Source organism: Micrasema longulum, unplaced genomic scaffold (genome assembly GCF_059751315.1).
Source record: "Micrasema longulum isolate JH-2025_06_02 unplaced genomic scaffold, ASM5975131v1 h1tg000066l, whole genome shotgun sequence".
In the NCBI taxonomy this organism is placed as follows: Eukaryota; Metazoa; Arthropoda; class Insecta; order Trichoptera; family Brachycentridae; genus Micrasema; species Micrasema longulum.
The window spans coordinates 319,167-338,995 of NW_028277273.1; the positions used below are offsets into that span (position 1 = coordinate 319,167).

General features: G+C 30.3%; 3 protein-coding genes across 6 annotated transcripts; all 3 read right to left on the reverse strand.

The window, feature by feature from the left end:
* Positions 1–20: 20 nt before the first annotated feature.
* Slob (Slowpoke binding protein) lies at positions 21–9,822 on the reverse strand. The gene is made up of 10 exons (XM_088230717.1): positions 7,046–9,822; positions 6,392–6,551; positions 6,225–6,296; positions 5,903–6,005; positions 5,615–5,800; positions 5,057–5,253; positions 4,651–4,840; positions 2,808–2,924; positions 1,612–1,751; positions 21–392 (listed from the first exon to the last, which is right to left on the reverse strand). The coding sequence occupies exons 1-10, from the start codon at positions 7,287–7,289 to the stop codon at positions 341–343; spliced, it is 1,461 nt and encodes a 486-aa protein (XP_088086843.1). The 5' UTR covers positions 7,290–9,822; the 3' UTR covers positions 21–340.
* Positions 9,823–10,454: 632 nt separating this feature from the next.
* LOC148285075 (uncharacterized) lies at positions 10,455–17,799 on the reverse strand. Of its 2 annotated transcripts, none has more exons than XM_088230772.1 (3): positions 17,663–17,799; positions 13,810–14,005; positions 10,455–13,499 (listed from the first exon to the last, which is right to left on the reverse strand). In XM_088230772.1, exons 2-3 carry the CDS (start codon positions 13,981–13,983, stop codon positions 13,422–13,424), a joined length of 252 nt encoding a protein of 83 aa, XP_088086898.1. In that variant the 5' UTR covers positions 13,984–14,005; positions 17,663–17,799; the 3' UTR covers positions 10,455–13,421. The 2 variants fall into 2 exon arrangements, with proteins under 2 accessions (XP_088086898.1, XP_088086904.1); XM_088230778.1 differs by having other exon boundaries at positions 17,633–17,766.
* LOC148285076 (sepiapterin reductase-like) lies at positions 16,212–17,801 on the reverse strand. Of its 3 annotated transcripts, none has more exons than XM_088230742.1 (2): positions 17,663–17,801; positions 16,212–17,303 (listed from the first exon to the last, which is right to left on the reverse strand). In XM_088230742.1, the coding sequence occupies exon 2, from the start codon at positions 17,229–17,231 to the stop codon at positions 16,440–16,442; it is 792 nt and encodes a 263-aa protein (XP_088086868.1). In that variant the 5' UTR covers positions 17,232–17,303; positions 17,663–17,801; the 3' UTR covers positions 16,212–16,439. The 3 variants fall into 3 exon arrangements, with proteins under 3 accessions (XP_088086868.1, XP_088086884.1, XP_088086876.1); XM_088230758.1 differs by having other exon boundaries at positions 16,212–17,244; positions 17,663–17,781; XM_088230750.1 differs by having other exon boundaries at positions 17,633–17,771.
* Between the last annotated feature and the right edge of the window lie 2,028 nt (positions 17,802–19,829).

Consider the following 19,829-nt stretch of genomic DNA (forward strand, 5'->3'; position numbering starts at 1 on the left):
ATTATTGGAAATTGAATAAATTTAGAGGTTTCACACATTTTATTTATGTAAATATGTAGTGCATTGGTGTAATTATCAAAGTTTTAGTCTAATTATAAAAGCTTCAGTTTTCAGTAAAACAATGTATTTTATTTTAGTTGATGTTATACATATTTATTTTGAAAAAAAAGAATACAAAAATGTAATAATAAACCATTAACGGATTAAATGCTTTAAAAAAATCACTACAATCTAATACTCGTGTATGTATTTCATTTATATATTTTACGCATTTTATTGATATAAGAATTCTAAACTTGGTAATCAAAGAATGAATAATTTTGAGTTTGCTATGGGTTTTTTATGTGTAAGAATACCAGCTTGTTTCAAAGTCATCAGTTGTGTAGTGTCTCCTAAAAAAAAGTTAATCTCATTACAAAAATGCATGTAATAAATGCAAATTAAACCTGCATATCTTATTTTAAAGAGAATTATTAAAAATATATATATATATATTGGTGCTCTTTATACCTAAATAATTATTTTTTGGAGCAAATTTTTAACTAATCGTAAATAATTGTGCTGGAAAAGGGGATATATATGTGGTAGGGGGGCGGGGGGTTTGAACCATGGACTTCTTATACGTGAGTCAGCAACACTAGACACATAACTACAACTTACGAGACATAATAAGCCTTAGTATAATATTAAACTGTATTAATTTTACTGATCTACAAAATGATTACTTAATGTTTTTTTTTTACATTTACCTAATAAATGTACATTTTTTTTATAGTCCAGTCAGTAAAATATTTTTTGTGGTAAAACATAACAACACAAAATTATCGTATATTTGTATTATGATAATATATTGTTCGCGGTTTGGCAACATTACGCGGCCACTTCATGCATGCGCGCGCAGGTGGGATGTCATGCAGAGGGGCATTTGGCAATTTTTGGACACAATGCAATGTATGCAAACTTGATTCTATGCGCCTTCTGGTATATTATAATTCTATGTAGAAAATTATAAATATAAAGGAACCTGCTTAATGTAAAATGGTTCTTATTAATAGTAAATTATCCCTTTATTTCCAATATTTAACTGACATCCTCCTTTTATCCCCTGTTTGCAATTTTTTTCTTGTTCAATTATCTTGTAAATTTAATTTTATTAAACAGAAATGTAGATTGCCATTATTAGTTTAAAAAACATAAAAATTGTCTTTTTTTTTTTTTCAAAAATATTTACAAAATAGTCTTAAATTAAAGTCCTGCTGAGCTCATTCATCTTTTATATCTTGTACCCTTCATATCTAAGTTGGTTTTGTCTGCTATTTAATTTAATCATGTTTCAATTCAATGGAAAGAAGATGGGTGAGACAGTTCATTGAAGGTTGTGATAATTTGCATGACTACGAACAAAGTGGGTGTCTATCTTCATGAAGAGGAAATACGAAAGCTTGTGCTGCTATGACAAGTGCCTACAAAATGGTGGAAGTTATGTAGAAAACAGCCTGAGGTCTATTTTTTTTTTCTTAATATTTTTTCGTTTTCTTTAACCTTTCAAACGGATTTACTTTCTGGATATACATAATAAATGTAAAGTTAGATGCTCTGACACACACAAACCTTCGAGGTACTGGTGTTGCTACTGGAGAACAACCAGCTGAGCGAGGGTGGATCAATGCTCGGTGTTGGCGTGGTGCTCCACTTCGACACACCTGATTCAGGAGACTTACACACGAGTTGCTAAGCCGTTGGTTAAAGTTCTGAAACCATTTAAATTCACAATGCAATTTAAAACTTCCAAGGTATAATATCAACGCTGGAATGTATAAAGTTACAAAGTGACACGTAGCAACTTTACAGAAGAGCCAATTAAAGTTCTTTAGTTTTTTTTTATAAATAAAAAAATCTCATAAACACATTACTTTATCCTAATTCCTCCATAATTGAAATAAAAATTTAAAGTACTAGATTCTTTATTTAAAAAAAAACTTTAATTGGCTCTTCTGTAACGTTGCTACATGTCGCTGGGTAATTTTTTCCTTACCACCCTTCTTAGTCACCCATTTTCAATGTTCATCTGGTCCATTTTGCTTTGCTTTGAGATATTAATAAAAAATTTGTTTAAATCAAAAAATGCAATTAAGTATAGCCGTGGTGAAGTAAATTTTTCTTTTTTTTTGGCTTCAATTTCTACCTAATTAAATTCCCTTATTGCATGTTATTACATTCTTTCCGTAATGGCAGAAATCATCCTATTTACGATAGATTGAAAAATAAGCGTTGTTGAAAAGTACATTTCTAAAATATGATAAAAGGTTTTTTAAAATTATTTAATAATATATAATTTTGTAATGGTTTTATGGCACTTTGAAAATGGTATAAAGGGACAAAGATGAATTTTGGTAATATTTTCTAATGTAGTTTTAAAAAAATATAACTTTGTTTATTTTATTATTTATTATAACAAAGAAAAAGTACTAAAATAAGTAAAACATTTAACCCCTCAAATTGGACAAGATAATATTATTTGGAAATGTGGAGCAGACAGACAACTAGTTTTGGACGATGTTTTTCAGCTGTTGTACTGACTGCAAAAGACAAATTTTGGACATTTTTGCTGAAGATTTATGTGGCTCATTTGATAAGCCATAAAATGGCATAATCCGTTCATTTATTGATAAAAATTGGACAAAATGAATTTTGGAAATTAAACTAATTTAATTTTTCTAAAGAAGGCAGAAAACAATTATGGGGTCAAAAACATTTAGTCACAAATTGTTACGTTTCTTCTTAAAATAAGGCTTGTTTATACTCACTGGAAGGCAAGATCCTTTCATTTCTCGCAGATCAATTTTTCTAAATAAATCGCAGAGAACGACTTCTCCTAATGTAGGAGTCCTTGTACTAAACATCACTTCCAAAACTTCTACAACCTGTAATCGGACATGAAATACCAAAATAATGAGAAAAATATATGAATCTCATAGTTAACAATTATAAACCAAAAATATATTTGAAATAATAATATTTTTGCTGTTGATAGTTTTGAAGTTTACTTCATTAGTCCCTGGCTTAGAACAGGGTATGTATTTTATTTTATTTTATTTTATTTGGGATTTTTACAGCTATTACATAAACAAAATAATTAGAAAAATCTTAACAATACTAAAGCCAATTTAAAAAATCCACTGTAAATATAATGACACATAATATATAAGAAAAGAAGTTTAGTAATCGTATTTGTGTGACGTTTGTATTCATGTGTATGTGAATGTGTGTATGCATGAATGAATGCGGGAGAGGATACATGTGCGTGTGGGAATGAATGAGGGAGAGGGTGCGTAAGTATGAAAAAAATAATTGTTTAAAACTTGTAAATTGTATTAAAAATGGTACAATAAAGAGCTTAGTAAAAAGTCAGAAACCTTTTTGTTAAAATTCAAATGACGAAATGATATAAGTTGTATTTTTTTTTAAAAGAATGTTAAATTTCAAAACCGTATTCTGAAAAAAAAAGCATTTTATTTTAAAATTTAACTGATACACATCGAATGAATAATGTGCGACGAGTCCTATACAATACAGTAGGTAACCACAAAATGCAGTAAATACGAAATAATGACAACAATAAAATAAGGTTTTGACAATACGCGAATGTTGATTCAAAATGAACACACAAATGCATATTATATGCACCTACATAATATATAAATAAGAATAACATATAAGTTTAATAGAAATGATTCGAATTATAAAAATCAGGTGTCACAAACAGTTGGCCCGCAGTACGGGGATACATAATTATATTAAAAGATCTTCTCACTATAAAACTTATATTTGTTCAGGGATAGAGAGCAACGGAGAGGAGGACGCGAACAAAGACAACTTATTACCTATGGCAGTTTTGATAAATTTAATATTTTTGGTAAATATATCTATTTCGTTAAATTTCCTGTTATACGTATCCATAATACGGTTAATCGTAGCGTTTTTTGACGAATTTGTTCTGCATTTAGGTATGTGGAAAAGTTGTGTATAACGCGTTTGTCTCTGTGGTACCTTAAGATGAATGCGGGTAACCAATTCGGGGGAATCTATTTTATCAGATATTATGTTGGTGAGTAACACTATATCAGCCGTGGTTCGTCTATCAGCGAGAGTTTGAATATTATGAAAAACGCACGCTTGGCGATAATCTGGAAAATTGAGATGTAGTCTACGATTTAAGTTTTTTATAAACATTTTTTGAATTCTTTCAATTTCGCAGGAATGAATTTTATAATAAGGAGACCAGACAGGTGAAGAAAATTAAAAAGAAAATATGTATGTATCCTTGTAAGCAGGGCAAAACATAAATTGTGTGAATAAATCAATAAAATAAAAGTGAATCCATTACTCTTCAGTAAAAGTGAGATTCAAAGTTCTTAAAGAAAATCATTCAAACAACTTTTTACAATAATATTTTTGTGCTTTAGAAATGGGATACCGGGATGGGAGCAGATATGCTGGAAAAAGAAGTTGTGGTTTCAAAATATGCACCTGTGGACTGAAGAATTGCTGTGCAGCGCCAAAGTTAGCACCAGGATGTGACGCCATTAGTGTGGTATTTAACATCTTGGCCAGGATACCGAAAGAAGAAGGGGAGAAACCATATCTTACCTGAGGGTATCTTTCTAGGTCAAGTTGTAAATGTCCCGGTGTTGGTGCGGGGCAATCCAATTCATATCCCGCACACATCTCAAACATAAGGTGGCCCAACGCCAATACTTCAGGCTGTGTGTTACACGCTGATACTAATGGGAGGCCACGAGGGCACATGCCCAGAAGAGAGTTTTCTAATCCTGATATTCTGAAAATAATGTATGTTTGAAAATATTTCATTTTTGTTTTTATTTCACCAATGTAACAGTTTCAACCCCTAAAATACAATCCAATTGGTACTTACATACACTAACATCTTAGGATACTTGAAAAATTAATAACATAAAAAAATAACGAAACATTTGAATTTTTAAAGCATATAATATATAATTTAAAACGTAAAATTAAAAACAAAAGAACATGCCTGGCGACTCCATTTTGAACGATGACATTGCCGCTGTGAAGATGCCTGTATGGTGGGAAACCTCTGTCTGCCAGAAACAGTAACCCTTCTAATACCTGTCGTCCTAATCTTCCCACTTGCCACATCGGTAGTCCGGCTACACTTGAGCGAGCATCGCATGAACTGTGCTTTCTGCACCAGTCATCTTGCCATTGTGTCTAAAATATTTTGTTTGTATGAATAACCAGCTGTTACTCTTCATGCTATTGAAATCGTTATGCTGAAGTATTGATTAGGCGTTTTATGAATTGAAATAAAAACTATTAATGTTATAGTGAGTGTTTAAATGAGATATATGACAGTATATTTGGAATCCGCAGTCAAAGAATTAATTTGGTTAATACCAACACAAGTTTTTTTTTTTTTTAACGTTTAAATATTCAGATAAAAAAATTAAATCATAAGATTATGAACTAGAAGGCTATTAAGTAATGACAATATTGTAAATGTTATTGCTATTCAATTATTTCTCTCCTTTTCTCAATATTTTTTAGAAATATCTGGTGTGCATTAGTTTACCTTATATATCAAATCCTTTAGACTTCCTTTTGGATTAAAAGGTATAATAGAGAGAGTGTATCCGGAATAGAATGCTACATCTAAAACCGGATAAATATAAGGATGGTGAAGAGCACGAAACAGCTCAATTATGACACTTCTAGATCTCTCTGATGGCTCTATTGGACAATCTGCAGTTAACGGGGTCTAGAAGCAAGTGGAAGAGTTGAAATGTATAATGAATAAAATTAACAACTTTTTTTAAAGTATCGGTATAAATATTTTTCTTATTAAAAAGTACCTACTAACCAGTGTGAGGAGCCTCTCTGTTTTGATAGAATAATCTTTAACTGCAAACCAATGCTTATCTGCTCTTGAACCAATATCATTTAACTGTGAGATGAATTCATACCTGAATAAAATAAAATAAAATGCACCTAACAATAAATTATGCCAAATGCTACTCGGTGTTTAAAAGCAACTTATTATGAAATCATTTTCGTGGGATAGATTAAGTTAATTTTGTAGAAATTTTATTAAACACCTAAATTTAATAACACAATCAGTAAAACCAATACGCAAAACAACATTCAATACTATTATTGACTAAAAAAGATTAACAAAAAAATACCTTGATGATTTCTCTAAATACTTGATACATATTGCGCCCGCTGCAGATTTTTGAATGCATCTATCACCATCTCTAAAGCAAAAAATATGTTTCATCTTCATTCTTTTTCCAATTGTGAATACAAACATTACTTCGATTTAGTTATAAAAATATATCTATTTTGTTACCTGAGGATTGTGTTATTTTCCTCTACTGGAGATCCTTTTAAAGACCCACTGGGACTTCCCATCAGCGATTTGTTGAAAAGCAATTTGGCAAGTGAATCGATCTTCATTGCAACAAGCGGAGCTTTTTCTCCTGTACTCGCTGCACTAGTACTGCCTTCCTCTAAATTAATAGTCATCCAAACAAAAATAACAAGAAGTAAAATAGCTTTGCCAAACAAGTGAAATAAGTGTTATGAAAATAATGATTTTCCTTAGAGTAATAACCTAATAGAGTCGCCCATACAGAGAAAAATAATTCTATTATTATTGACTACGAAGCTAGCTACAGATTACAACAATACAACGGTAGGTAGGTTAAACTAAAAACCAAACCAAAAATTTGGAACACGTTTGTTCTGTGCGATAGAGCTTATGGGTTTCTGTAGAGAATTATTACTCTGAGAATTTTTCTGATTTCTTTGAACAAATAAAATAAAAAAATATAGTAAAAATCGGATAATTAGTGTAAGTACATTATTGTTGTAATTTTTATTGGAAATTTTCAACTGTTAATTATTATTCTTACACCTTTTTGTCAAATACAATAATCCATCATTGTATTTGACAAAAAAAAATAAGCTAATCACTGAAAAACTTTTCACATTATTGACCCACCTTCACTCTCATTTTCTGTAGACACGGATCTTGCGCGGAAAGCGGCTCTCTTATTTGCTGCTGCAATAGAAGCCGGATTAAATTCCGCAGCACTCTGGGCTCTTCGACAAGCGGGCTTACGTTTTTTTCGAAAACTACTTCTTCCAACCCTCTCCTGGTAGAACCTGTCATGTCCAGTAGTTTCTGGCTCCTTTTGTTCTTTACCCTCCGCATGACGGTTCATTGTTTGATACAAATTAAACATGTTAGCAGCAATTTACAATTCAGCCCGTTCCAAAACAAATTTAATTATTACAGTCAAACTATTATTGACTGAACACTTTCACACTCCTGCGAACACTATGAATTAAATGGTTTACTTAGGGTTAAAGGTGTAAATGAAAGATGACATAATTGACTCTAAATGATTATGTACTTCATTTGAAAACATTGCAATATTGTGTTCATATGGAGCAACAAGAAAATAATTGACAGACCTAACAGGATTAGTCATGTTCCGGGGAGTAATAATCCAGACAGGGTTGTACATGCGAAGTCAAATTAATTTTTTACTTTGGTACAAGCATTCGACACATCCGCATTTTCAAATTCCAAAACTTAAAATAAACAACAAAATCGTATTTCAAGATTTTTTAGTAACATTGAAATTTATTATGAATTAAATGTATTTTGTCCACATCATGATTTGTAATCATATTTTTTTCTGTAAGCAGTTATTTCTTCAAAGGCATTTTTGTATTATTTTGCACTGGATCATTTTTGACCCACCTTCGCTGTGAGTGTCCTATTTATCCCTCTGAGCTTTAAAATACGATCGGTTGTACTGAGTTGGTAATGACAAAATGTGTTTTTTCATAGAAAATAAGTTTTTGTTAAATAAGACCATTTTTTTTAGTGAGTAACCCAAGGTAACCTATTAAAAGACATGCAGTTAAAATCTAACAAAATCACGAAGAAAACAAAAGCATCATTTATTATATTTTATATAACATACCTCATTTAAATGTTTTTTTAGTAACAATTAACTGAGATATGCAAATAATATATTGTGATGCCCTTTCCCGTAGAATACATACACAATATTTGTACATTTTATCGGGAAGCCTAATAAGGGTAGTTGAAAAATCAATATTCTTAATCCATTGATGCGTAATTCTAATAGCTTTAAGAAGCAATATGATTATCAGATACTAATGTGGGCACCTACATATTCTTATTTAAAATAATGATGACCCATTTTCGTAAACTAGGTATGTTGGAAATTTAGATGCGTCTCAAGCATTTTATTCTTGTTAGTATTTTTAATAATCTACAACAAACTACGCTAATAATGAGAATTCATGCGTTTAGAAATGAAATAGATATATCTTTTTAATTTTAAAAGGCAGTGTATCAATTAATTATCTTCAAATTTAAATACCTAAATAAAATTGATTGATTTGATTTAAATTGTGTACCATTTTTTAACTTACAGGTATCAATTTTCTCAATTATTATTTTTCTAACTTTTTATATATTTTTTTATATGGTATATAATATAAATATCATAATTTAATATAGTATATAATATAAATATCATATTATATGTATGTTTTTTTTTTAAATAAAAATTTCTTATTCTTCTTAATTAATTTTTATTTGTTACTTCTTTGTAAAATACATGCCTGACTTGTATATATATCCAGATTTTTAGCATCCAAAATATTTCAAACAGGTAACCTGTTCTACCCCACTAGTCTGAGATGTTAATGCCTCTTCGTTTGCTGGCCACCATAGCTTTGGTTTTAAGAGCGTTCACTTTGAGTCTGAATTCCTTACCTGCATTCTTTACCTTGTCGACAAGTTGCTGTAGATGATTAGCAGTATCAGATGTAATGGCAGTATCATCAGCATATTTTATATTATTTATATTACTTTGTAAATTATTTTAATTCCTATGTCAACATCTCGCAGTGCCTGTCTAAATACAAATTCGGAGTATAAGTTAAAAAGCATTGACGAAAGTATGTAACCCCTGTAAGCTATGTTATCACTTTTAATGTCATTTATACAGACGTGTGGAATTTGATTTCTATAGAGGCTATAGATATCTTTCCCATCCAAGCCAATTTCATTGAGGTCTAACAACTTGTCGCGTTTTATATTCTGAAATGCCTTCTCATGATCAATAAAACACATATAGACACATCTTTGTTGGTCAAAACATTTTTGGGTCAGCATTTGAATAAAAAAAAGGGCCTCTCCTGTACCAAAACCACTGTGAAAACCAAATTGCGTCTCGTTAATGTGCATATAAATCTTTCTCCAAAGCCTGTTGTACAAGATCTGTAAAAATGTCTGAAGAGTGTAGCTCATTAAAGTAATCAACCTATAATCGTTACATGACTTAACATTTGGTTGTTTGGCAGTGTGATGAATTCTGATGTTAACCATTCTTTTGGTACCTATACTGCGTCGTATATTTTGTTAAAAATTGTATGCAGAAGATCAACACTGCTTGAATCCGAGCGTTTTAAAATGGTTCCCTCTATTAAGTCCGGACCTGTTGCTTTGCCATATTTTAGTTGTAAAATGGCCTTTTCTAATTCTTCCTTTATAACACTTGGACCCCTTAGGCCCAATAAACATTCAGGGATATCAATTATGGATCTATTATCATAAAAAAGCTTGTCCATGTATGCTTTCCACACTTTGCCTGATCCTCTTTGTCAATTATTAAGTTATTATGTTCAATGGCTAATGTTATAAGTTTTAAAAGAAAAAAAAGGGATTAAGGAATTTTTTATGATCTTTTTGATTATTTTATGAATGATTCGTATTTATATTAATTACATAATGAAATAATCATATTTAGGAGAGAAAAAATAGGTCTATTGAGCATAAAAATTAACTTTGTTTCTGAATAATAAAATGTGATAAATAAATTACGTTTGTATATCATTGTTACTTCTCAGCAGCCCAAACTATCCAAGTCTAACTTGTTTCTTGCAGTTAGCGTTGCCATTCGCCCGGTTAAAGCCAGACAGTGTTAGGCTTTTTGACCTCTTGTCCGTCCAAATTTGACTGCGTCCGGCCCGTTTTTGTTAGGCTTTTATGAAAAAGTTATTAGAGAAACTGAGCTTTTAAAGCAAGTTTCTGGCAAAGGTAAATATGTTGATAATACTGATTAAATCTTCGTTATAAAAATATGTGTTTTAGTTAAATTTTTAGTCTAAACTCCGGCCTTGAGACCCAAAAGACCGACTTCTTTAGCGGCTAAGTCCGGCTTTCTGAGTTTCAGAGATGGCAACGCTACTTGCAGTGATGAATCAGAGTGTTGGTATTTATACAAATATTAAAAAAATAAACAACAAATGGTTCAATCAGCAGTAGAAAAAACATAAATTTATTTTAAAATTAAAATAGTAAATCAGTATCTTTAAGGAGTTTTATTGATCACAGATAAAAATAAATATTTTACATCTAAACACATTTTAAAAGTACAATTAAAATTGTCTGACTGCAACTTGATGCAGCACAGGATGTTTCAATACCAGTCAATAATTCTAAATTTTTCAAATAATATGAAATCATTTTGTAATAGTTTGAGGAGTCAACATTATCTTCGATAAATAATAGCATAAAAACTCATTTTAGTTGGTTAATTTGTATTGCATGTCTATGTATATTACTATATTACACGACAAATCACAAATAAACATAGATAAGGAATAAAATAACATAAAAATACATACTTACATATTTATAGGGTTTGATTGTAAGAGTCAAAAAGTATTAAATATGTAAGTAAACTGGAGTAGTCTACCATGATAAAATGTTTTAATGTATAAAATCAACTTCGTCATTACACATTAATACATTATCAGATAAATATTTTTTTTGGGTCTGAATCATTTTTATGATTAGCGAAAGAATGCCACAAACAGAGTGTGATTTGAATCTATTGCTTTATTTCTTTAAAGGAACTTTAAATAGGATGCTTTATGATAGTTTAAAAAATATATTTGTAAAGGCTACTACTGATAATTATTATTAACTTTGGTTTTATTGTCTATTACCTAAGGCAGCCATGTTTGTTTAAACATAAACTAATCTTCACTGGCATTCTTAAATTATTGCAACTAACAATTAATGCCACAATGCAGCAAATTTGGATTTTATAAGCTAATCAATATGAAGCAATGTTGCTAGCGAGCTGCAAAGGTGGAGAAGAGTGATGGATGATGAAAGCGGGTGATAGGAAGGAATGGAGACATTTGGAAGAGGCCTTTATCCAGCAGTGGAGAGAGAAAGACTGCAGAAGAAGAAAGAAGAAGTAGTAATTAGTAATAGATGAACTGGACATTATTTTATTCCGAAAGTTTAGTATTTGGAAATACATATATAAATTATCCTGGATAAAATATAAAAGATTCATCATATTATAATAGATGCAAATTCCATATTGTATATTGTCATCTTGGTGATAAAAAGACACAAGTGAAAAACACCTCCTTGATATGTACGTATTTTGTAAATTTATAGTATGTAAATTTATAGTATGTATATTTATAGTAATGCATATTTTCTAAGGTTTTATCAACCTAGTTGAATAAATCTAAGTCCTTTCAGAAATATATTTTTTTTAGTCATTGTATGCCACGCTCAATACTAGATTTCTTCTTGTTCAATGCAAGCATAAAGGATGTTGATATGCTGACGATTAAACTCAGACTAGTATATGGGATATTCCATACTACTAATGCCATCTACGGTTGTTAATGAAAATAATATGTTAGTTAGCTAAAAATCCAGAAGAGACCACTTATTCGAGTTGCGAAGATAAGAAAATAGCTAATTAAATCAAAATTCTGGGGGTTCTTATCAATCACTAGTATCTCGCCTGGCTTCTCCCACCGACTACAATGTTATTTAGGGTTTCTTAAGTTTGGTCAATATTTTGTAACAAGTGCCGAATGCAAATGTAAAAATAAATATTCACTTAAAAGTGGCCGCAGAGAATGGTTTGTTCGTTTGTTGATAAATAACAAGAGCATCCATCGCGTGTGGAAGGTTAAGTAATTTTTCTCAAAATAATAATAATTGTGGCTTTCTTTTTACCACCAAGATGAGGAATAATAAATATTGTTAGATGATATTATTGTATCATAAATATTATTATAGTTGTTAATTTATAAGTTATTATTATAGTTGTTTAATTGATACCAGATATTATAAACTGAAAATGTTAAATTTACATGTTCATAATTGATAAAATTAAATCTTCTTTATTTATTTAAAAAGTAAAATCTCTTTAAGCAGATTAATATCTGTAATCATATACAAATTAGAGAGTGATTAAAATGCATGTTATTGATTTTAATCAAAGTTTGCTATAAAATGTATAAATAAATACACCATTATCCAATACATATTTTAATATGCCTTAGTTTACTAAAACCTATGAAAGTTTTTCATTCATAAATAAAATACATAACTTAGCCACAACCTCCATAGTCCACACATCATTTCAAACAAAAATTAGATTTTAAAATATTGGTTTGTATCTTCAGAAATATAATATGATACTTAAACACATCAATAGTGCCACTTCATGTACCTCGTTTTTTAAAAAATTATATTCTGTATGCATAAATTGTTTTCGGTCAAGTACAGATAATTTATTATTATTGTATTTGTTGATTTACAGAATATAAATAGTAAATTCAATGTTGCCTCGAGGTACAGTGGTCGTCAGATAAGGATGTCCATGCGCAACGGTTTTCCATTGTAAAGGATGTGTTAGCGTTGGCATCCTTATCTGGCGGTCAATATAAATGTATATAAAGCTGTATCATGTAAGTGAGCATCAGATTTATAAATATCGAATTTTGTGAAGATACTACATATATTAGAACAGTTTTAATTTATTAAAAATATGCTTTCATACCACTTTTGTTCCATTCCCATAATCATCATAAAATTAATAATACAAATAAATACAAAGTTTGCCATGAACCCACTTTTAAAAACATATTTACGAATAAATACCTAATCCTAAATTCCTTTTTTTAATTCTTTACAATTTCGTAATGGGAGTTTAATATATTTTATATTATATTATTGTTATCAAAAATTAAGTGGTTTATACAAATTTATAAACAAATAAGTGTATTTTATATTAATTCCCGAAGCATGAATTTTTTCACTATTTATTGAAATATAAAAGTAGAAATTCTGTTTAAATATTTATCCTACCTCTGAGATTCTCCATATCCGAGCATTGTGTCAAACTCACTATCATTATTATTTATTAAATCAAAAAATACATCTTAGCTGCAAAAATATCATTAATCTTCCCATGTACAGTTCAAACCAAATAAAATAAACTGTTTTTTTAATGAACTACTTCTTCATTAATAGTTTCCCAAGAACCTGCCGAGGAATCAGTTGCTCCCGAATCATCTGTCTCATCCTGTAAAAAATATATTTGAAAGTTACAAATTGTTTATAGCCAAAAAAAAAATGGGATATAGTCTCCATGTCTTTACCAGTATATATTCCAGATGTCCCTTACCTTTTTATTTCAGTAAAAAGTTACACTAATAATTAAATTACACAACAATTTATTTTTCTAATAAATCAAATTTACTAATTTTTTTGTTTTTTTTAAATCCATTTTGCTGTTTTAAATCTAACTCATAGTCTAAGAGATTTTTATCTAGAGAGACAAACATATTGGAAAATGTGTGGCATTAGCACTAATTAATATTGGAAAGTCTTACCTCAAACGGTTGATTATTAATATGGCGAGTTCGTATATTGATTTCAAACACACAAGCTTGTCCTATGAGTGCCAGTGAACATGTCAACAAAGCTGGGATAGAATATCTGCACCTCCAAGCCAATCCCATAATGAATAAGAAAAAGCTATCTTGCTTTGAGCCTACGGCTACCATGTCTACCCGGAGTCACAACTACCTGAAACGAATAAGAAAGCAAATCATGTTTGTAATATATTTAAAAAACCAATTTTTGATCAATTGGTCAGCATTAAATGGAATGTATTATTTAAGCAAAAAATATCTGAGAAAATTTAAAATTAAAATTTAAAAAAATAAATTATGTGTACTTTTTTCTTTGTAAATAAATAAATAATTTGAAGTGTGTAAGGCTGTTCATCAGCCTTGGTCGGCCTAGTGGTGTAGTGGTCAGTGCGTTTGCCTACCATGCAAGAGGTCTCGGGTTCGATTCCCGACATGGTTGACATTAAATATTTATTTGAAAAGGTGTTTTTACATTTAAATACTTCATAGCCCTTGGACTGGCACCTGAAATGTAAGACTTATCTTACCTTCATGTAACAAAAATGATCAAAACACGCTGCGATTTGTGTACCAATGCAGTGCCCTATGCACCATTATGTGCAGAAAGGGAATGATGGTGAAGGCTGTTCATTTTGCACCCATTTGGTGTACCAATGCATTAGGAGCAGATAAAAAAAGATTATACTTTTAGTTGTGATAATTTATTTTAAAACAAGATTGTTTTACTTCCAAATAAAACATATTGACAATATTGCTTGTAGGGTAGTGGTAACAAATGAAGAATCATTATTACAGAGGAAATAATGAGAAATTTCCGTAGTTTAAAAAAAAAAAATTTTGAATAGACAAGTCAATCAGCGCTATTATTTTTTAAAGTTTGGTATTTTTTAAATTACTTCGCCTGTGATGTCCTGAGTTCTCTTCCCCTTCTTTTCGATGAGTGATGCTAATTCGTCATAGAATTAGTGACGTCATGCAAAATAGTTGGTTTTTATTAAAATCATTTTTTTTAACAAACATTTTCAAGAAGCTTCCCAATACAATTTAAATGCTCTAATTTTTACCACACGTGAGAATACATTTTTTATATTCAATTTCGCATAGGGCTGAACTTCCTTATTAAATATTATTATTAAAAAGCAGCCAATAATAAGAAATATACAACCCACAGAACATATATTATTTGCTACAAAAGTATTAAGATTATCATCTTAAGTTGGAAAAAAAACTCTGCATTTATTTAGAGAAAAGAAAAATTCCACACCACTAAGCATTACGACAAAAATTGACAGCTAGAATCATAAATAAAAACTTTATTTGGAGTGTTGTGAGAAATTAAAATCAAAATTTACGGTCATGCCGTCGCCTCACGACATTTTTACTTCAAATCATGTTTTAACATCTATATCTGAGTTAGCAAATTTATACGAATAATTTTATTAAATAGAAAATTAATAACCATTGTTTTAACTAAGTCACCCAGTTAGAAGAAATTCTGAAGCAGTGACTTACTTTTAAATTACACTTAAAAGGTATCACTTTGTATAAAATGATGAGTACATAAATTGAATTATTGATGAGAAATTGTTAAGTGTGATACCGTGGAATGCCTTCCCCACGGAATCACTCTCCAGAAAAAAAAACTCGTTTATTTGCGAAATTGTTTCTTCAAGAAGTGCTTCTGTTCAGATGCAATCCATGTAAAGCCATGCAGTACAAATGTATGTATTGTATTACATGGTCGGTAAGGAATAATTATTCTTGAATTAACTCTAAAGAATTGTGTACACTAATAACAAAGTTCAATTTTCATAATAATTTATAATCAAGTGTTACAAAGTGAATGCCGATTCAATTAATAATAATAATAATTAACAGATTCACCGCTCTGCTCTTAGCACCTATGAAAGCACTACAACGCGGTGCTCACAGCATATGTGAGGAATTTATTATGAAAAAGGTTCGTAGCTTAAATCTTCTTCGGAGTCTAAATCCGGAGGATTGGTTTGCAGCAAAGTCTCGCATCTCATTCTTCACTGTGCTCTACTCCTGCAGCCCTCTTCGGCTCAACATATGAGGCGCAGTTCAAGTCCTCGCACACTTGCTCTAAATACTGCCGTCAGGGTAGTCACTTATGAAATAGGTGTTTAAACTAATAAAAATAAGTGTATAAACTAACAAATAAAACATGTAAATTTTAAACGTTGGGTTAAGGGTTAGCCAGCCTGTAGGTAGATGACTTTTTTCAGAGTAAAATGTACAGGGCCCTCGAAACTCACCAAAACGGTGCAATGAAAAAGGATGACAAAATTTATTATTATTTATATTTGGTATTGCTTGGTATTCAAAAAAATTTAATAAAACAAGTTCAAAAGAAAAATTTATTCAATTCACACGCTATAAAATATGTACGTATATAATCTTAAATTACGATGTATAAAAGTAAAGTAAATAAAAACAGAATATTAATAATCAATTTTATATGAAAGTATTGTGTAATAAAAATATAATAAATTCCTAAAATCACTAGTGGTCCCATGAATCTGTCGGTACATTCAGAAAGTTATCCAATATTTACCCAGAGAGTTTTATTTGTCATAGTAGTCCACGTGATCACCAGAATTATAATTTCCCCCGAGTAGAACATCCAAGCATTTTTGGACAGTTTGTTCTGGCTGAAGCAATTTATTATCATTTTTCAAGTTTACAAACCTACGCTTTAACCAATCGTCGGGAGTATCATCGATGATATACTGAATCATGGCTGTTTGAACCGGTCCGGGAGAATAATTCAACACTTTGATCTTGGGATTTTCTTCCGCCAATACCTTAAAGAACATTTCTCTAGCAGCTTTACCGCTGCAGTACAATGGAAGTCCAGCAAACGGTTTTATTCCACAAAGAGAAGTAACATTGATTACCACTGTGCGATCTTCTAGGTTTTTGAAGAATTTCATAAAAACACAGTTAAGAGTAGCAACGTGAAAAACATTGAGATCGTAGTATTTTCTCCACAATTCTACGTTATCAAGCTGCGAAGCGGAAAGAGATACGTCACCGATGGAACCGGCATTATGAATAATTATATTTACATCAAATTCACTCAAGTCAAAATCGGCTGTCACTTTGGCCAGTAATGCTTCCATGCTGTTTGGGGTTATATTGGAAAGATCTACAGATTCAATGCAAATCTTAACATTAGGGGTTTCAGCTAAAGACTTGGTAACCTGCAAGCCTTCTAGATTCCTCGCCAATAGCAGCAAAAGGGAATTGGGCCCCATCAGGCGGGCAAATTCTATTGCGAGAGAACGTCCGATCCCTTGAGAGGCACCGGTAATGAGAGCGAAACATGATCCCTTCAGACTTATGCTGAGCGCCATGATTGTTGACCCTCTACAAATGATTGAGTAGAAAATAATTCACACAAGCAAAAGGTACTGCTAAGGTGTTTTCTAAAAAGAAAAACGATGTTTAGGAAAGAAAAAAAACCTGATAATTACAATTATAAAGCATCTAGTTTAAGATATAATTCCTCAAAGCAGAAGTACGATAAATTTATAAGCCCACATTTTTTAAATAGTACAAGTTTGCGTACTTTGGTTAAGATAATTGCGTAATCAAACTTAATTTCGCCGACACCGCAGTAAATTATTTTAGTTTACAAGATAGTTTGGGGAAAGGATTTTGAGCAATCAAGGTCAAGTAATTAAGTACAGAAAAGCTTAAGATTTATACAGATTAAGTCAAATTTAACTGAAATAGTTAACGTAGTATTTATTACCTATTATCGAAAGAAAATAAATGAGCTTACTTTCTTATAGCGGCAGGCGGAGTAATTTACTTCAAACGATAAATAATTTGTATTGAGAGATTACAAGCAGTGTATCAAAAACGTAGGGAGTGCTTTCGACAGTTTCAATATTATTGCCATCAGATTGCAAAATATTGTTTAATTTGTTAAAGCACCGTTGAAAGCTAAAACAACAATTGCGAATCGTGAAATTGTGTGACACGAGTGACAGCTTTGACTAGTAGTCTGTGGTTTTGACCTTTCTATTATTTTTATTGTCTATTTTGATTTTAAGAGTAGAAAAAAGAAAATTGAGTTTCAATCATAGACGTAAAAATAAAAATAATTCAATAAAGTAGGTACTTAACTTTTGAAAAATAATAATAGTTTATTATAGAAATAAAAGACGAGTGATGCTTTTCATCCACAAATTTGGAATATCCAGTATATAATTATTATGTATATGCAGATTTTGTTAAATAAATATTATTACTATTATGGCTTATATAGGGGCATTTTCAAATATAATCTTAACCCCGCTTTTCAAAAAAGATTCTATGGGATATTAAACATAATTTTAATTGAATTTATGTAAACCTTCGAATAAAGTAATTGATGTGATTTATTCAAATAATTGAGATAGCAGGTAGGCTTTAAATTTTTTCACTCTCACAAATTTGCACATCTGTTGAGAGAGTGTTCCATGCCATTGAACCTGCTTCCACAAATACGCGTTCATCTAATTCAGTGCGCTGGTTGGGTAGAGGTAAACTTTTCATAATGCTGTACCTATATGTAGCTAATCCAAGCGTAAGACTTATTTAAGATATTTTTGAAGTTCCGGAGTAGTGCTATGCAATGACTTATACAAAAAGCTAACAGAGTTTGTATTGTATCCTTAGTGAAAACCGTAGACAACACTACTTGAAGTACTGAAAAATAACTAGGTTGAATTTATAAATTCTAAAAATAAGTTTGTCATTTTATTTATTGATATACCTACATAGAAATTATTTCAGCAATTGACTTTTGACTCAAAAGCATTTATTAATTCGAAAATTATTGTATATGTATGCATTTAAAATAGCTCAACTAGTAAAAACATAAATATATCGTCCTATCAATTTGAGCATCAAGGGACAGAATTTGAAAAGATTCCCAAAGGTTTGACTGTATGTAAAGCTGTAATTATAATATATGTATTGTATATGCCACAGAAATTTGTGTATAATATTATAACAATAATGTATAAGGCACTACGCTGGGTTGTTGCGTGTGTTAAGCATAATGAAGAAGTTCCGTAGTTTTTTTTATCTGTCAATGGCTATCAAACTTTTTTTTTTCAATTTTTAAAATTTGTAATTTTCTTTACTTGGTTTTAGTTTTTGGAATTTAGACTGTTAGAGACCAATTTGAAAATTATTCATTAATTTTATTTGGTTTGTTAAATAATTTTTAATCTTCCTTTTCAATTTTTAAACTTTTTCATAAATGTTTTAAGTATTCTATTTTTGTAATTTCTTAATTTTTATTACAATATGGTATTATTATATATTATTATAGTATATACCTTTATAGTATAAATACTATATGTAGCTTTAGAACAGGTATTTTTGAATCTAGTAAAGCTGCCACGAATAATTTCTTGCAATTTTTACATAAATATACATAAACACTCATTTTGTTTTGTTTTGTATCGCAAGTATGTACTTTCATTTTTTGTCAATAAAACCCGTATTACTGCACTGAACTAAACCGAAACTAAGTGTAAAAAAATATGTATCTTATTATCAGCGCTATGGTTTTTAAAAAAGTTTTGTGATTTTGAAATTACTCCGGCTGTGACGTCACAAGTTATCTTCGGCGAGTTTTACTGATTGGTGGGTTGTATTGGTTTATTCAGAAGAAGAATTCGTTTTTATAAATTGCACAGAAACTTCGCGGAACCACTTAAGAAAACATTTTTACATCGAATTTCCCGTGGCGCTGAACTTCCTTATTCTTTTCAATGTACATAGTAAGTAAAATGTATTTTGAAAATAGTTATATGACACGTACTATTTTTACTACAAAAAAAATTCAATACCTAGATGCCGTTTCCTGAAACTCCTGAATTAGATTCTATCGTCGGCGTCGGACTGAAGCTACCCGCATAGTTATTCTGTTTTTAATGAGTTATCCTTATTTT

Bases quoted from the DNA above. Each gene is read 5' to 3' on its own strand.
- LOC148285075 (XM_088230772.1), bottom strand. From the start codon at position 13,983: ATGGTAGCCGTAGGCTCAAAGCAAGATAGCTTTTTCTTATTCATTATG. The intron at 13,500-13,809 runs GTAAGACTTTCC...TATTTTTTACAG, and splicing joins TTAATAATCAACCGTTTGAG to GATGAGACAGATGATTCGGG.
- Slob (XM_088230717.1), bottom strand. From the start codon at position 7,289: ATGTTTAATTTGTATCAAACAATGAACCGTCATGCGGAGGGTAAAGAA. The intron at 4,841-5,056 runs GCATGTTCTTTT...CATTATTTTCAG, and splicing joins GTTCAAAATGGAGTCGCCAG to AATATCAGGATTAGAAAACT. The intron at 393-1,611 runs GTTTGTGTGTGT...ACTTTTTTTTAG, and splicing joins GCAACACCAGTACCTCGAAG to GAGACACTACACAACTGATG.
- LOC148285076 (XM_088230742.1), bottom strand. From the start codon at position 17,231: ATGGCGCTCAGCATAAGTCTGAAGGGATCATGTTTCGCTCTCATTACC.